Source organism: Chiloscyllium punctatum, chromosome 19, assembly GCF_047496795.1.
Source record: "Chiloscyllium punctatum isolate Juve2018m chromosome 19, sChiPun1.3, whole genome shotgun sequence".
Taxonomy (NCBI): domain Eukaryota; kingdom Metazoa; phylum Chordata; class Chondrichthyes; order Orectolobiformes; family Hemiscylliidae; genus Chiloscyllium; species Chiloscyllium punctatum.
In genome coordinates this window covers 52,178,769-52,197,818 of record NC_092757.1, presented here as the reverse complement: position 1 = coordinate 52,197,818, position 19,050 = coordinate 52,178,769, and the positions used below count along the sequence as shown (strand labels likewise).

The window sequence follows — 19,050 nt, the reverse complement described above, 5'->3', positions numbered from 1 at the left end:
TTAAATCACAAATATTCTCCCAGGGCAATGTAAAAATATCTTGTGAGAAATATCTTGTTTTTGAAGGATATTGAAGTTTTTATTTCAAGGAGAAATTGTATTTCCCCCCAATTATTACACAAACCTCATACTGCAATGTGATTACATAGTATTATCAAAATGCTTCACAAATGTTTCTCCCCCCAAAGTACACTGAGCAATATGCAGACAGAATTTATAGTTATAAATGAGTTAATTAGTATCAGACTTTATTGGTGTTTTAGTTATTCTGTGTTTAATGTTTTACTATGACTGGTTAGAGCACCTTGAGGACATTACTTTTTGAAATTTCTGTCTCATCACAATGAACACTAGTCATGAAGTATAACACTGTTCTTGAATCCATGTGATGTAGTTAAGGTCTACAAGATAATACATGGCTTGGAAAGGGTGGGCGCTAGGAAATTGTTTCCGTTAGGTGAGGAGATTAGGACCCGTGGACACAGCCTTAGAATTAGAGGGGGTAATTTCAGAACAGAAATGCGGAGACATTTCTTCAGCCAGAGAGTGGTGAGCCTGTGGAATTCATTGCCGCAGAGTGCAGTGGAGGCCGGGACGCTAAATGTCTTCAAGGCAGAGATTGATAAATCCTTGATGTCACCAAGGAATTAAGGGCTATGGGGAAAATGCGGGTAAGTGGAGTTGAAATGCCCATCAGCCATGATTAAATGGCGGAGTGGACTGCATGGGCTGAAAGGCCTTACTTCCACTCCTCTGTCTTAAGGTCTTATGGTCAATAGACTATCCTTTGTAAATAGAATAAGCGATCTTCCAATTCAGTATAGGAATAAATTCCTGATGAATACAAGTTTATAATGGCAATTACCAAAAGACTCTGGAAGTCTCGTCTTGAGACGTCTTTATAATTAATCCTTGACTACGATTGAAATTATTAATTGAAGGGGGCCATAGCTTAATATCCCATCTAAAAGATAGCATCTCTGATAGTTCAGCATGTTCTTGGTTTTATATTGGAGTTTCAGCCTACATTTTGTCCTCAAGCATTGAAGAGAATTTCACATCTCTGTAATCTTGTGATTCAAAAATGAAAATGCTATCACCTGAGCAATGCTGACAAAAGGCAGAAATTGGATTGCTAACTCAGCAGGCATGCAATCCAGTCAAACCAAACCAGATCCACTGATAACTTATGTGAATGAGATTTGTACTAGAAACATTGCAGAGATCATCTTATGAGATATGTAAGCAGTAATCAGCTTTTTGAAAATGATTGTCCAGTCAAAACATCACAGGAATTTCACTGCTCACCTTTGAATAAAGTTAAAAATCTCAACATCCAGTTACAGTCCAACAGGTTTCTTTGGAAGTACTAGCTTTCAGAGCACTGCTCCTTCATCAGGTAGCTGTAAAGCAGGATCATAAGACAGAATTTATAGCAAAAGATCGCAGTGTCATGCAACTAATACAATATATTGAAGAAACCTAGATTGCTGTTTAGTCTTTCATCCTTTTAGGATGGGTTACAGGTTTTGGTTCACTAATATGTAAATCCCAGAACTACTTTTAAGCCATATTCTCCAGATAACTTAAGGTTTTATAAAAAGGTGACAAATCAACTCAGACACACTCTCGCACTCTCTTTTTTTTCTCTCTCCCCCTCCCTCCTTCATGCATATGTCTATGGGGTAAACTTCCATTTAAAAAGTGTACAATCTGTGGCAGTCAATGCATGCTACATTTTATAAATTCCTACTTTGGAAACAGAACCAGTCTGACTCAAGCTTAGGATACAGACAGACTGTAACCTCACACCATTGTCTGAGCTAAGATGAAATACTTAACAGCAATCTAGGTTTGTTCAATATATTGTTTCAGTTGCATGGCGCTGATCTTTTGCTATAAATTCTGTCTTATGATCCTACTCCACAGCTACCTGGTGAAGGAGCAGTGCTCCGAAAGCTAGTACTTTCAAATAAACCAGTTGGACTATAACCTGGTGTTGTGTGATTTTTAACTTTGTCTACCCCAGTCCAACACCAGCACCTCCACGTCATTGCTACCATAGACACCCCTTTGAATAGTTCTTCATACAACACTGGTACCAAATTAGATTGTGTGCACAGACCTCTGGAGTAGCGATTGAACTCTTGACTCTTTAAAGTCAATCTGCTATCACTCAGCCAAGGTTAACTCTTTTAGAAAGTGTCAGCAGATTCTGTGCCTTGTCTGAAATCTTTGACTATAGGAAAATTTTCTTTTAAGATGGAAAGGAATCATTGAAAAATTATTTTTAAAGATTGTCTGTTGCAGAAAAAGTCAGATAAGATTATTCATTATTAAAAATAAATCAACAGTATCTTGCAACCATGTACTGCATTGAGGTGCTTAGAAATCTATCCTTTGATTCCCAAAATATAGCTACTTCAAGATGTTGTTATGGATTAAGGAATAGAGGTATGATATGGGCATTTTAACTTCGTGTGTCAGACAGGAAACATTAAACAAAAAATAAAGAACTGTGAATGCTGAAAATCTGAAACGGAAACAAATTGCTAGAGAAACTCGGTAGGTCTGGCAACGTTTCAGGCCCAGTTCTGAAGAAGAGTCACTGCACTCAAAATGTTGACTGTGTGCTTTCTCTCCAGGGATGCTTCCAGACCTGCTGAGTTTCTCCAGCAATTTCTGTTTTTGTTTCAGGAAGCTGTTAAGGATTGACAATCCAATTTATACTATGTCTTGACCTCCTATTGAATGAAAGTAAATTAATGCAATATGTAAAATAGGCAGATGAATCCAATCCTAATTCTTTCCTTCTAGATAACTTGTTTTTTTTTTAAATTAGCTTTCTGATGATATATCAAGGGTTAATGATGTAGAAAGATTATTTGCTTAATCTACTGTTACTAAATGATGACATAATAGAATGTGTTTAGAACATAAGGAGTCACATATTTTGTGTAGAAAAGTGAGATCAAGTGAATTTCTTGAAGAACAGAATGGCAGTAGGGGCATTCTTAAGTAGGAAATCAGAAGATGGCCTTGGCAGATAAGGCTAAGGATAATCCAAAGAGATTCTACAAGTACATTAAGAGCAAAAGAACAACTAGGAAGAAAATAAAGTCCCTTTAAAGATCAATGAGGTTATCTATGTGTGGAACCTGTTATGGACAAGACCAGGCACCCTCCAAAATATTTTAAGAAGGTAGCCTCGACCCTAACGTTTTCTTACTTTAAAGGCAAATGTGAAGTGCTGTGTTCCAGTTACAATTTGACTGGTCAAACACTATCGTTAAAATACAACAAAAGAAAGCAAAACTTCAAATAACAACTCTACTGGAAAACTTAAGAGTAATAGAAACAGTAACTCTAACTAATTAGAGTCATAGAGATGTACAGCACGGAAACAGACCCTTTGGTCCAACTCATCCATGCTGACCAGATAACCTAAATTAATATAGTCCCATTTGCCAGCACTTGGCCCATACCCCTCTCAACTCTTCCTATTAATATACCCATCCAGATGCCTTTTAACTGTTCCAATATAGTAGCATCCCACAAACATGTCCTTATGGCAAAAGGAGCAAATTCAGAAAACCGATTTTTATCTCACATGCAATCCAGCATTGTAGGAAGAGAGCCCTCAGCTTTTAATTCTGATTGAGAGAGGGAAGAATAGATTCCATTTCAAGCCCACAACAGTGATTGCTGAAAGCTAACTGAAAATCCTTGATCTGAGAGAGCTTGGCCAACCCCACTCAGGCTGCTACTGTTCCAACATTTCTTTTTAAAACCCAAGGCCTCACAAGTTATTCACATAGACTGCTCAGCTGCTGTCCCACCAATCTCTCAAAGAAACCAGGACAAACACTCCTCTTGAAGACACAGCATCGTAAAATACCCCAGGAGATGGAAATTATGGTAAATAAATAATAAATGGAGATGAGGGAGCTCTGGGAAATAAATTTGAAAACCACCACATTACAGAAAAGGAAGTGCTAGAAGCTTTAAAAAATATAAAGGTGTATAAATCTTCAGGACCTGATCAAGTATATCCCAGGATGCTTCAGGAAGTTAAGGAAGAAATTGCAGGGCCCACAGCATGGATATTTATATCGTCTATAGCCACTGGTGAGGTTTGGCAGAGCTACAGAGTGGTTAATGTTGTTATTTAAGAAAGCCTGAGAATTATACATAAGTGAATCTGACATCAGTGTTGGAAAGGATTTTGATGCATAGGATCGACATGTATTTGGAAAGGCAAGGACAGATTAGGGGTAGTTAGTATGGCTTGGTGTGTGGAAAATTGTCACGCAAACCTGATTGAGTTTTTGGAGGACATGTTCAAAAAGATTGAGAACAAAGTGATAGACATCTACATGGACTTTTAGTAAAGCCTTTGACAAGGTTCTACATGGTAGACAAATTAGTAAAGTTAGATCACACGATATTCAGGAAGAGCTTGCCAACTGGATACAAAATCGGCTTGATGGTAGGAGATGTGGTGATGAAAGGTTGTTGTTTGGACTTGAGGCCTGTGACCAGTGGTGCTATAGAGTCATAGAGATGTACAGCATGGAAACAGACCCTTCGGTCCAACCCGTCCATGCCAACCAGATATCCCAATCCAATCTAGTCCCACTTGCCAGCACCCGGCCCATATCCCTCCAAACCCTTCCTATTCCTATACCCATGCAGATGCCTCTTAAATGTTTCAATTGTACTAGCCTCCACCACTTCCTTGGCAGCTCATTCCATACACGTACCACAGATATTGCTCCTCTCGAGGACCTCCTTTTTAAAATTCCTCTCCAATCTCCCTTCAGAATTTCAACCTTTTCCCTTACTATGTCATTGCTTTCAATGTGGACAATGACCTCTTGCTGGCACCTCTTCCCCCCCCCCCCCCCCCTTGAGAACATTCTGCATCCTTTCTGAGACATCCTTGATCCTGGCACCAGGGAAGCAACACACCATTCTAATTTTTTGCTGCAAGCCACAGAAACATCTGTCTGTACCTCGGACTAGAGGGTCTCCGAACAAAATTGATCTCTTGGAACTCGAAGACCCCTCGTTGCATTCGAGCCACTCTCCATATCAGAAGTTTCGCTGTTCGTGCTAAATTCCCCTGTGAATTGATTACTCCCTACATTTTCCAAAACAGCATACTTTTTTGAAATGGGAATAGTGCAAGAGTCTTCTATGGCTATCTACTAGTCTCTCTTATCTTTCCTGGAGTTAACCCATCTATGTGACTATATCTGCGATTTTTCCCCTTTCCTATAACTACCATCCATCACATTCCGTTGCTGTTGCAAATTCCTATTGCCTCTAACTGTTTCTCCAACCAATCCATTCGATCTGATAAGATTCGCAACCAACAGTATTTATTGCAGATATAATCCGCAGTAACCCATAAACTCTCCTTAAATTCCCACATCTGACAAGAAGCGCATATCACTCTACTAAAGGCCATTTTTGTTCCTTTACAATCTACAGACCCAGAAAATAACACTGTCTTATTCCTCTACAAAACACTGCCCCAGGTTAAATTAATAGTTATGGCTTATATTTTAAGTTTAATCAGGAAACATATCTCAAAAAAATATACAATCAAGAAAGACCCACTCTACTTACTACTGCAGACTTTCTGTAGGCCATACTTAAAACAAGCCACTTATCTTTTTCTGTGTTGTGACTTCGCCCAAACAGTTCCTTCCAAGATCAGTTGTGAATTTCACTGTTTGTTAATTTTCCCAGATGCACTCCGATGTCCAGCGATACATGAATTCAAACAGCAAAGGCAGTCAGGGCAGGCAGGGACATGGTAGGACGAATAAATTAAACTGCATTTATTTCAATGCAAGGGACCTAACAGGGAACTCAGGGCATGGTTAGGAACATGGGACTGGGATATCATAGCAATTACAGAAACATGGCTCAGGGATGGGCAGGACTGGCAACTTAATGTTCCAGGATACAAATGCTACAGGAAGCATAGAAAGGGGGGGCAAGAGAGGAGGGGGAGCGGTGTTTTTGATAAGGGAGAGCATTACAGCTGTACTGAGGGAACATATTCCCAGAAATACACCCAGGGAAGTTACTTGGGTAGAACTGAGAAATAAGAAAGGCATGATCACCTTATTGGGATTGTATTATAGACCCCCTAATAGAGGGAAATTGAGAAACAGACTTGGAAGGAGATCTCAGCTATCTGTAAGAATAATAGGGTGGCTATGGTAGGAGATTTTAACTTTCCAAACATCGACTGGGACTACCATAGTGTTAAATGTTTAGATGGAGAGGAATTTGTTAAGTGTACACAAGACAATTTTCTGATTTCAGTATGTGGATGTACCTACTAGAGAAGATGCAAAACTTGACCTACTCTTGGGAAATAAGGCAGGACAGGTGACTGAGGTGTCAGTGGGGGTGCACCTTGGGGCCAGCAACCATAATTCTATTAGATTTAAAATAAAGATGGAAAAGAATAGATCAGATCGAAAAGTTGAAGTTCTAAATTAGAGAAATCCCAATTTTAATGGTATTAGGCAAGAACTTTCAAAAGTTGATTGGGGCAGATGTTCGCAGGTAAAGGGACAGCTGGAAAATGGGAAGTCTTCAGAAATGAGATAACAAGAATCCAGAGAAAGTGTATTCCTGTTAGGGTGAAAGGGAAGGCTGGTAGGTATAGGGAATGCTGGATAATTCAAGAAATTTAGGGTTTGGTTAAGAAAAAGAAGGAAGCATATGTAAGGTACACAAGACAAGACAACAGGATAGATCAAGGCAATAGGAGTATACTTCAGAGAGAAATCAGGAGGGCAAAAAGGAGACATGAGATAGCTTTGACAAATAGAATTAAGGAGAATCCAAAGGGCTTTTACAAGTACATTAAGGACAAAAGGGTAACTACGGAGAGAATAGGGCCCCTCAAAGATCAGCAAGATAGCCTTTGTGTGGAGCTGCAGAAAAAGGGGGAGATACTAAATGAATATTTTGCATCAGTGTTTACTGTGGAAAAGGATATGGAAGATATAGAATTACTCAATCTGCAGGGATTGGTGCTGGGCCCATTTTAGTTTGTCATTTATATAAATGTTTTGGATGAGAAAGTAGTTAGTAAGTTTGCAGATGGTACCTAAATTGGTAGTGTAGTCAACATTGAAGAAGGTCATCTCAGATTACAAAGGAGTCTTGATTAATTGGGCCAGTGGGCTGAGGAGTGACTGGTGGAGTTTAATTTAGACAAATGTGAGGTCTCGCATTTTGGTAAAACAAACAAGGACAGAACTTTGAGTTAATGTTAAGGCTCTGGCAGCTTTGCTCAACAGAGAGACCTAGGAGTTCAGGTGCATAGTTCTTTGAAAGTTTCACCACAAGTAGACTGGTGTTAAGAAGGCTTGCCTTCATTACTGACACTATTGAGTTTGGCCATCTTGTTGAGGTTGTACAGAATGTTGGTGAGGCCTCTTTTGGAGTGTTGTGTCCAGTTCTGGTCACCCTGGTATAGGAAGGATATGGAGAGGGTTCAGAAAAGATTGATCAGGATGTTGCCAGGACTGGAGGATTTGAGTCATAAGGATATGGTGGATAGGTTGGGACTTGGAGGTTGTGGGGTTACTTTGTCAAGGTTTATAAAATCATGAGGGGCATAGATAAGGTGATTAGCAAAGGTAACTACGGTGGGGAAGTTCAGAATTAGGGGGGGGGAATGTTTTTAAGATGAGAGGAGGAAGATTTAAAAGAAATCTGTGGGGCAGCCTTTTCAACGAAGCATGAACTGCCAGAGGAAGGTACAGTTACAACATTTATAAGACGTTTGGATCGGTAAGGATTGGAAACGTTTAGAGGGATATGGGCCAAATGCAGGCAAGTGGGACTAATTTCGTTTGGGAAACTTGGACCAAAGGGTCTGTTTCTGTGCTATATGAATATGATTCTATGAATGTTTTACCTTGTGTTCTATAATACTATCTATGCTATGGTAATAAATGGAGTTTAAGTTGCAGTTTTGCTTATTGTAATCTTATGGTGTCAGTGTTGGTGCACTGTTTATTTTATTTTCATTGTCTAGTCAATTATGAAATGCCAAATATGTCGGACAAATATTAAACCTGATTGGTTAAAGAATCAATGTATGGTGTAATACATATGTACAGAAGGAGGAGCATCGTAGTAATGAAAGTGTATTCTTTGCACAGTTGAAAACTATCTCTTTTGTGGAGATGAGAAAGGAGACATATGGATGTATGATCTCGATGGGGTCACTGATGAAGAAATGACTTCTGGCAAGAAGACTCCACCAACACAGGTAGATCATAAGATATAGGAGTAGTATTCACCCATTTGGTCCATCGAGTCTGCTCTGTCATTCAATTGTGGCTGATCTGTTTCTCAATCCTATTCTCCTGCCTTTTCCCCATAATCCTTGATCCCCTTTATTAATCAAGAATCTATCTACATCTGTCTTCAATGCATTCAGTGACTTGGCCTCCACAGTCCTCTGCGACAATGAGTTCCATGGATTAACAACCCTCTGTCTGAAGGAATTCTTCCTCATCTCAGTTCTAAAGGGATGTCCCTTCACTAATCTATACCTTCAGATCTTAGCCTCTCCTACTAGTGGAAACATCATCTTCTCCATGTCCACTCTATCCAGGTTTCTCAGTATTCTGTAATTTCAATGAGTCCCCCTCGTCCTTCCAAACTCCATTCAGTACCAACCCAGAGTCCTCAACCGCTTCTCATATGATAAACTTGTCATCCCCAGGATCATTGCAAACTCTGGAATCCCTCCAACTCCAGCATATCCTTCCTTTAATACGGGTCCAAAACTGCTCTCAATATTCCAAATGCTGTCTGACCAAAGCCTTATACAGCCTCAGTAGTACATCTCTGTTCTTGTACCCTAACCCTCTTGAAATGAATATTAACATTGTAGTTGACTTCCTAATTACCTGCTGAACCTGCATATTATTTAAAGTCCTGAACTAGGACTCCCAAGTCCTTTTGTGTTTCAGATTTCTGAAGCCTTTCCCCAGTTAGAAAATAATCTACTCTTCTTCTTACCAAAGTGCATAACTGCTATAACATTAATGCCAAATTAATTTAATTGTGTGTTTTTTTTAAAAGCTAACTGATTTTAAGCAGTTTTAAATTCTTTCTGTTCATCTATATTTCTCTGCCATGTGCAATGGAACGTTACTTGATGCTCCTTGGTAGTTTGTTGATTTGCTCACTTGGTTCACATTCTTGTGTATATGCAGATTCTCAAGTGGCCAGCCATAAAATCACAAGGGGAGACAGTTGAAGGAACATTGATAAATAATGTAACCACGGACCCAGAATGTAATTACCTTGTAGCAGTGACAGACCAAAACATCGTTGTTATTTGGAAAAGAACATAAAGTTTCAGCAAGGAAGCAAACAACTGAATGTCCAGAGTCAAAATTTGCAGCTATCTTGACTTTAACTGCAACTGAATGATGCTATAATAGCCCTCTAGTCTTGTATTCAAAACAATACTATGCTTTATCTAAGGATTCTGAATTGCTCCTGAATAAGAAATGTGCCTTTTGAAGATGATGAACAAGTTCAAAGAGTCATTGAGCCAATGTAATAAATACCAGCCAGATACTTCCAATGCTGCTCATGGTGAAGTTAGAGAGTAGATTGTGTAATAGGCATAGAAGTATTTACAATATATAATGTATAATTCGTTACATTATACAGTCACTGATGTACAAATGGGTTACATTTCTGAATGTGTTCATAAATTGAATTGTATGCAAGTCAGAATACATCAGGTCAACATTTTTCTACTTTTGTAGATGTGTATGAATACAGTAGTTTATAAGACTTAGTCAGTACATAATATTTAATGTCATATACCGTGTACAACACAACTTCTTTTTTTAAAAAGGTTTTATTTAAATTTATTTTGAACAGTGATGCAGGCTCTTATGCCAGAAAGGCTATCCCCCGAGGGAGGTGGAGAAGAGCTAATTTGGGAAACAACTGTGAAAAAGGTGATGCTGGTGGGGGTGTTGCTGAAGTTGAAGGGACCAGTCTGGCTACCTTTTCAAACTTCTTGAAAAATATTTCAAGGAAAGATTCCCATGAGTCTGCAAGTGTATGCTAATTGTTTGGTTATGAATCACTTAGTGTTAGGAAGTTGCTTCCTCCTCTTCATCTACAATCATGTAGTGTTCCAATTCCATCAGGTCCTCAGTACTTATTCACCCCTTGTGATTGAAATTTGAACAAATCTCGAATATCATCAACAACAGTGTCGAACTCGAGGTGATTGCTAAGATCCACCACTTTAGTTAGAGACAAAAAAAACTGCAGATGTTGAAATCGGAGGTAGACCAGCAGGAGACTGCAAGAACACATCTTCCACCTGGGTGGCCGACAACCTGGAGGATTTAAGTTGAGTTCTCCAATTTCAAATAACCTCCCTTCCCATCCCCTGACTCCCTTTTCAGCCCTTTCCCCTCCCTTCCATCTACCCTCTACCTGTGTTCATCTATGCCTCCCTCACCATCCTGCCCCTTTACCCACCCAAACTCTTCCCCTACCGCACTCCCTTTTATCTGCAGCTCCCCTTTCACTCAACCCCAGCCCTGAAGAAGGGTTACACCCGAAACATTGACTTTTCTAACTCCTGATGCTGCCTGGCTTGCTGTGCTCTTCCAGCCTCCTGCTTGTCCACCTATGATCCACATAATGGTTTTGAAGATTTTTGAAGAAACTATTAATAAACTGAGGCCAAAGTTTTTTCCAGATACCATTCCTATTGGTTTGCCTTACCTTCATCCCATTGTCTCTGAATTGTTCTTTACTGCTTGGTAAATATAAGACTTCTAAAAATTTGTTTCATTTGTTTTAACCTCCTTTGTTGCCATAATGACTTGGAAAAATGTCTAATGGTGGTGGTAGGATTTAAAGGACACAATGACACCCTAATCCATAGGTTGAAGTATGGAGGTTGTTCTGGGTGGCAAGTACACAATCTTAATGTTGGGATGAAAATGACCAGAAATGCAGCATGTCCAGGAGCATTACTTAGGATTAGTAAAATCTTGGCAGTTTCTTAGAGACACAGTATCTGGTTACCTTGGCTACAAAATGATGCCAGAACCAGACTCCATGTCATTTTTATTGCATTTCTATATAGAGACATAGAGCTGTATAGTATGGAAACAGACCTTTCGGTCCAACTCATCCATGCTGACCAGATACCCTAAATTAATCTCTTCCCAGTTGCCAGCTCTTGGCCTATATTCTTCAATCCTTTCTATTCATGTGCCTATCCAGCCCCACCACTTCCTCTGGCAGCTCATTCCATACACTCACCCCTTTTCTGTGGAAAAAAAAGGTTCCTTTTAAATCTTTCTCCCTTCAACCTAAATGAATGCCCTCCAGTTTTCACCCAACCCAGAAAAAAGACCTTGTCTATTTACCCTATCCATGCCCCTTATAATTTTATAAATCTCTGCAAGGTCAGCCCTCAGCCTCCAACACTCCAGGGACAACAGCCCCGACTGATTCAGCCTCTCCCTATAGCTCAAATCCTCCAACCATGGCAATGTCCTTGTAAATCTTTTCTGAACCCTTTCAATTTTCACAGCATCCTTCCAATAGGAGGGAGACCAGAATTGCGCACACTATTCCAAATGTGGCCTAAATAGTGTCCAGTACAGCCACAGCATGACCTCCCAATTCCTATATTCTAGATTAAAGTGGTGCTGGAAAAGCACAGCAGTTCAGGCAGCATCCACAGACCAGGAAAATCGATGTTCAGGCAAAAGCAGTTCATCAGGACCTCTATTCCTGATGAAGGGCTGTTGCCCGAAACGTCAATTTTCCTGCTCCTCTGATGCTGCCTGAACTGCTGTGCTTTTCCAGCACCACTCTAATCTAGAATCTGGTTTCCAGCATCTGCAGTCATTGTTTTTACCTCCCAATTCCTATACTCCATACGCTGACCAAAAAAGGCAAGCATACCAAACACCATCTGCACTATCCTATCTACCTGAGACTCCACTTTCAAGGAAGTGTGAACCTGCATTCCAAGGTCTCTTTGTTCAGCAACACTCCTCAGGACCTTACCATTAAGTGTAGAAGTCCTGCCCTGATTTACCTTACCAAAATGCAGCACCTCCTATTTATTTAAAACTCCATCTGCCCCACCTCAGCCCTTTGGCCCATCTGCTCAAGATCCAGTTGTACTCTTGGGTAACTTCGCTGTCCACTACACATCCAATTTTAGTGTCATCTGCAAACTTACTAACTTGTTCACATCCAAATCATTTATATAACTGACAAAAAGCAGTGGACCCAGCACAGATCCTTGTGGCACACCACTGATCACAGGCCTCCAGCCTGAAAAGCAACCTTCTACCATCACCCTCTCTTCAAGCCAGTTCTGTATCCAGATGGTTAGTTCTTCCTGTATTCCATGAGATCTAACCTTGCTAGCCAGTCTACCATGAGGAACCTTGTTGAAGGCCTTACAGAACCACATCTAGATCACGTCAACCACTCTGCCCTCGTCAATCGTCTTCATTACTTTTTTAAAAAACTCAATCACCTGTGACAATTGATACAAATATCTCAGCAAGAGGCCCAGCAATCACCTTCCTAGTTTCCCATAAAGTTCTAGGATACACCTCGTGAGGTCCTGGGGAATTATCCACTTTTGTGCGTTTCGAGACGTTCAGCACCACCACCACCTCTGTAATATGGACAGTTTTCAAGATGTCACCATCTTTTTTTTCCCCACGTTCTGTATCTTTCATGTCCTTCTCCCCAGTAAACACTGATGCAAAATATTTGTTTAGTAAGTTTCCCCCATCACCTGCAGTTCCACACATAGTCTGCCTTGCTGATCTTTGCGGGGTCTTATTCTCTGTCTAGTTACACTTTTATCCTTAATGTATTTATAAAATCCTTTTGGGTCCTCCTTAACCGTATTTGCCAAAACTCTCTCACCCCTTTCTGCCCTCCTGATTTCTCTCTCCAGTACTGCCTTCATACACTAAGCTGTCTATACCTGACATATACTTCCTTCTTTTCTTAACTAAAACCTCAATTTCTCTAGTCATCCAGCATTTCCTACACCTGGTCTTGCCTTTCACACCAACAGGAACATACTGTCTCTGGACTCTCATTATCTCATTTCTGAAAGGTTGTCATTTTCCAGCCGTCCTTTTACCTGTAAATATCCACAACCAATTAACTTTTGAAATTTCTTGCGTATTACTGTCAAAATTAGCCTTCCTCCAATTTAGAACTTCAACTTTTAGATCCAGTCTATACTTTTCCATCATTATTTTAAAACAAATAGAACTATGGTTGCTGACCCCAAAGTGCCCCACTTGTCCAGCCTTATTTCCCAGGAGTAGGTCAAGCTTTGCACCTACTCTAGTAGGTACATCCACGTACTGAAAACTTTCTTGTACACACTTAGCAAATTCCTCTTCATCTAAACCTGAAACACAATGGCAATCCCAGGTTTTGGAAAGTTAAAATCCCCTATCAGTGGCTCAGTGGTTAGCACTGCTACATCCTAGTGACACTGGTTCAATTCCAGCCTTGGGCGACAGTCTGTGTGGAGTTTGCACATTCTCCCAGTGTCTGTGTGGGTTTCTGCCGGGTGTTCCGGTTTCCCCTCTCAGTCCAATGATGTGCAGGTTAGGTGAATTGGCCATACTAGATTGCCCATAGTGTTCAGGGGCGTGTAGGCTAGGTGCATTAGTCAGAGGAAATGTAGAGCAATAAGGGCAGGGGAATGGGTCTGGGTGGGATACTCTTCAGAGGGTCAGTATGGACTTGTTGGGCCAAATGGTCCTGTTTCCACACTGTAGGTATTCTATGATTACTAGCTGAAAATGTGTTGCTGGAAAAGCGCAGCAGGTCAGGCGGCATCCAAGAAGCAGGAGAATTGATGTTTCGGGCGTGAGCCCTTCTTCAGAAATGAGGAAAGTGTGCCAAGCAGGGTAAGATAAAAGGTAGGGAGGAGGGACTTGGGGGAGGGGTGTTGGAAATGCACTAGGTGGAAGGAGGTTAAGGTGAGGGTGATAGGCTGGAGTGGGGGTGGGGGCGGAGAGGTCAGGAAGAAGATTGCAGGTTAGGAAGGTGGTGCTGAGTTCGAGGGTTGGGACTGAGACCAGGTGGGGGGAGGGGAAATGAGGAAACTGGAGAAATCTGAGTTCATCCCTTGTGGTTGGAGGGTTCCTAGGCAGAAGATGAGACACTCTTCCTCCAGCCATCATGTTGCTATGGTCTGGCGATGGAGGAGTCCAAGGACCTGCATGTTCTTGGTGGAGTAGGAGGGGGAGTTGAAGTGTTGAGCCATGGGGTTGTTGGGTTGGTTGGTCCGGGTGTCCCAGTTGAGAACGTGGTTGAAGAGCTTCTGGGCAGAGGAGATGACCTGGGGTGTGCAGTGAGAGAGGGACTCACTGAAATCCTTGTAGAGGGAGGAAGAGAGAACGTGGCTGAAGAGCCTCTATGATTACTACCCTATTATTCTTAGATGTAACTGAAATCTTATAAATTTGTTTCTCAATTTCCACTATTGGGGTGTCTACAGTACAATTCCAATAAGGTAATCATCACTTTTTTAATTTCTCAACTCCATCAAAGTGACTTGCATGGATGTATTCTCAGGAATATTCTCCCAAGGTACAGATGTAATGTTATCCCTTATTGAAAATGCCACTCCCCTCCTCCCTTGCCCCGCTTTCTATCCTTTATAGCATTTGTATGCTAGAACATTAAGCTGAGAGTGCTGACCATCCCTGAGCCATATCTCTGTAATCGCTTTGATATCCCAGGCCCATCTTCCTAACAATGCCCTGAGTTCATCTGCTTTCCCTGTTAGGCCTCTTGCATTGAAATAAATGAATTTTAATTTACCTCAGTTTTTATTCCTAACTGTTTGACTTGCTCCCTTTCCCAACTGTACCAGTCTCAGACTGATCTATTTCCTCACTATCTCCCCAGGTCCAACTACCAACCCCCGTGCCCATACACCTACTAGTTTAAATTCTCCCAAGCAGCTCTAGCAAATCTCCCTGCCAGTATATCAGTCTCATTCTAATTCAGGTGTAATCCATCCTTCTTACACAGGTGACTTCTACCCCAGAAGAGATTCCAAATCTCCAAAAATGTGAACCCTTCTCCCCTGCACCAGCTCCTTAGCCACTCATTCATCTGCTCTCGCCTCCTATTCTTACCCTCACTAGCTCGTCGTACTGGGAGTAATCCAGATATCACCATCTTCAAGAACCTCCTTTTTAAATTCCTGCCTAGCTTCCTATATTCTCCCTTCAGAATCTTATTTTTTTTCCTTCTTATGTCATTTGTTCCGATGTATACAATGACCTCCTGCTCACTCCCCTTTGAGAATATTCTGCACTCTCTCTGAGATATCCTTGATCCCGGCACGAGGGTGGAACACACCATTCTGATTTCTCGCTGTCAGCTGCAGAAGCATCTGTCTCTGCTTCAGAGTAAAGAGTCCCCTATCACAGTTAATCAATTGGAACCTGACAAACCCTTCGTTAAATCAGAGCCAGTCTCTGTACCAGAAACTTGGCTATTCATGTTACATTTCCCTGAGTATTCATCACATCCTACGTTTTCCAAAACAGCATGCTTGTTTGAGATGGGGATAGCCACAGGTGAGTCCTGCACTCCCCGCCTCCCTCTCCTATTTTTCCTGGCGGTAACCCATCTACCTGACTGTATCTGTGGTTTTTCTCTTCTCCTATAACTGCCATCCATCACACCCTCTAGCTCCTGTAAATTCCTCATTGCCTCTAACTGCCAGTCCAACCGATTCATATGATCTAATAAGACTCACAACCAAACACACTTAATCCAGACATAATCACCAGTAACATGGAAACTCTATAATCCCCAACATCCACATGAAGAGCACATCACTCTACTAAAGGCCATCCTTATACGTTAACAATCTTCAGAAAATAGCATAGTCTTATTGCTCTAAAAATCACTGCTCCTGGCTAAATTAGTACCTATGTTTTATAGTTTTAAATTTTAATCAAGAGTCAGCTCTCAATGAAATATATAACCAAAAAGAACCTACACTATTCACTATTTTAAAAAAAAATAAGATTACACTTAAAACTTATGCACCTTTCTGCTCCTGTGCTGTGAACTCTCCCACACAGGTTCCTTCCAGGTCAGCTGTGAATCTTGCTGTTTGTTAATTTTTCTTAGATGCACCTCGATTTCCAGAAGTACTTGAACTCAAACAGCAAAGGCAATCACTGTTTAGATTCACTGCTGTGTCAGACAGTAGTGTAATGTCTCTTTCTCTCTGTCACTGACCATGTGGTCTCTGCCTTTGTTCTCTTCCTCTTTTTTTTTTAAAAGTGCTGTTGTTTTGATTTTTTTTACCCCAAAGTTCCAAAACAATGCAACAGCTTACGAAACAGTAATTACTGCTCCTGGAATTCAAGGAAATGACTTCCAACACTTAAAACACCTCAAAAAAAGGAGCAGCTCTTACAGCCACAATTTTTTCCCCATCCTCCATCTTGAATGACCCTGTCTTCTAGGTTCCCTTGAAAGCCATAGGATTTTCAGCATAGCACAGGCTAGAGCTTGCAATCACCACCAAGCAAAGGGGTCATGCTAACTTTTCAGCTTTATGCTCTGGCATAGACTTCTCTTTTCCAATGTACATTAGGACGTAATCTTCCAAAACAGCTCCATCTCATCAATGTTGAAACCTGTTCAGCACTATACCCATGCCCCCACTAATTATTTCAGCCATCGCATCCAGAAATTCACTCACTGCATCATGATCAGAACTAGTAACTTTTATGTTTTGTAAATTTTCCCTTTTAAATCCATTTAACCAACCTTGCCTTGTAATTAAATCTTCATTTTCACTGCCATGCTCAGACTTTAGGTCTGCATGCAGATTTTTGGCTCTCTTAAGTGAGCTTTAGGCTAACCAGTATACAACAGTGATCCTCAAGAAGAAAGTGAGATCTGCAGATGCTGGAGGTCAGAGTTGAAAAGTGTGGCACTGGAAAAGTGCTGCAGGTCAGGCAGCATCCAAGGAGCAGTAGAGTTAATGTTTCAGGCTGTGCTTTTCCGACATAACACTTTTCAACAATGATCCTCAAGCCAAACAACTAACTGTTTTTCCATTTCTATAATTAATCTACTCCATTGCTTTATTGTAACCTTCTTCAGCACAGAGCCTTTCAAACGTTCCAGAATGAACACTTTGTCTTTTTAAAATAGTTCCAACTGCTGAATGGGTACGGTCTAATTCTTTCCCAATGTTCGGCAGTGTCTCTCCTTTTTCAGATCACTTGAGTATGCCAACTCTCCTCTCCTGTGTGATGGTTTTGCATTTCTTTGTACTATCAGCACAGTTATCATGTACATTGTTTGATAACTTCTGTATTGTAACAAATAGCAACACTTTGAAAAGTTATATACAGTAGTATACCGTTCACCTATGTCGTTTACATCTGGACTTACATTGTCTCTCCTTTCCTCCAGTGGGAAGTATGAACAAATCTTCGCATGTTGGATCCTTAAAATTACTAATATCTTATGTGAACCCATTGTAAGCAGAAGCAGTCATAAGTCAGATGTTTGTAAATTGGGGTCCGCCATTGCTGGTATGTTATGTGTAGCTTATCATGTTGCTTTAAGGCCTACAAATGATAATTACTGCCCCTTTGTGTTATTTATATTCTAGCTGTTCCTCAAGTTAATTCCGAATCAGACTCTGACTTGAAATTTTTAAACTCCATCATAGCCTCCCCAACACTGATTTTTTTTAAAACCTATTAAAAACTACTTCCCTGGTGTGGAAAAGATTTTATTTGTGTGAGAAATTATTGGCTTTATTTCTTTTAAACATACTTTTTTAATCACACATATTTCCATGCATATGATGGATGCAATGTGTGGCACAGTGGTAGTGTCCCTCCCTCGGTTCAAGTCTACCTGTTCCAGAGGTGTGTAATAACATCTGTGAACACATTGATTAGAAAGTGGCCTGCAAACTAAAATTACAAGTGCATTCAGTCTATATTTCCTTCACTGAACAATACAAAGTCTGATCTGTGGTTCAAATGAGACAGTACATGATCTCTTAAAATAATATAAACCTGGCCACCATGAGCAGTCATGCAAAATTGACTACTGAATTGCAAAAAATACTGGTATGTGAAAGAATACAGATACTGTTCTTCTGGTATTGATTTTAACTTTGTAGCTTGGTGATTTCTACACTATAGTTTCACTCGCTAGAAACAAAACAGTCAATATTGGAATGATCACAATATGTTAGCTATTTAATTAAAAAAATCGTATCAGTGTTAATCACGGACATGTGTCATTTACTTTAATTTTATTTTGTTTCTACAAGGAGAACTGTAAACCTTACTCCCACTCCCATCCTGATGTGACTGTTTTAATGAATACTTGCTATGTCTTCCTTTTCATTTTGTTGGTGCCTAGGTAATATCTTCAACTCTGTTGATTTTCAACTTAGCAATTTTCTATAAGCTTTATCAAAGGCATTTTTGAATGTCCAAGTAATCTATCATACCATACATAAAAGGAGTAAAAGAGAAAACAGATCTCAGATGCAAATTACAAAGTAGTGACAGAAAATGCAGTGAATACCAAGCAGTCAGACAGTATCTATGAAGAGAGAAATAGTTAACTATAAGACAAAGGAGCAGAAGGAGGTCATACAACCTATTGAATTTCCACCATTCATTGAGATCATGACTGACTTAATAATCTTCAACTTCATTTCCCAGTCTTCCTCAATAACTCTTGATTCCCTTGCTGATCAGAAGTCTGTCTATCTCAGCCTTGAATATATTTACATAGCCCTCCAATCTCATAAGTTGCCTCCCACAACAGCTCTGGATATATCTCATCTGGGCCTGGAGACTTAACCACATTCAAACTGACTAAAACTGCTAATACCTCTTCCATCTCAATATAATTTGCTTAAGTGTATTACAGTTCCCCTCC

General features: G+C 40.4%; 1 protein-coding gene across 12 annotated transcripts in view; it reads left to right on the top strand.

Moving 5' to 3' along the window:
• The window catches only part of lrwd1 (leucine-rich repeats and WD repeat domain containing 1), a 56,152-nt gene extending 45,276 nt beyond the window's left edge, over window positions 1–10,876 (top strand). For 9 of the 12 annotated variants that reach the window (XM_072589390.1, XM_072589393.1, XM_072589392.1 and 6 more), the window contains 2 exons: window positions 8,202–8,311; window positions 9,267–10,876. In XM_072589390.1, coding sequence (XP_072445491.1) covers window positions 8,202–8,311; window positions 9,267–9,407 — 251 coding nt within the window. In that variant the 3' untranslated portion in view covers window positions 9,408–10,876. Of the gene's footprint in view, window positions 1–5,757; window positions 5,825–8,201; window positions 8,312–9,266 lie in introns of those variants that run through there. The other 3 variants (XM_072589395.1, XR_011963288.1, XR_011963289.1) reach the window with 3 other exon arrangements.
• The last annotated feature ends 8,174 nt before the right edge of the window (window positions 10,877–19,050 follow it).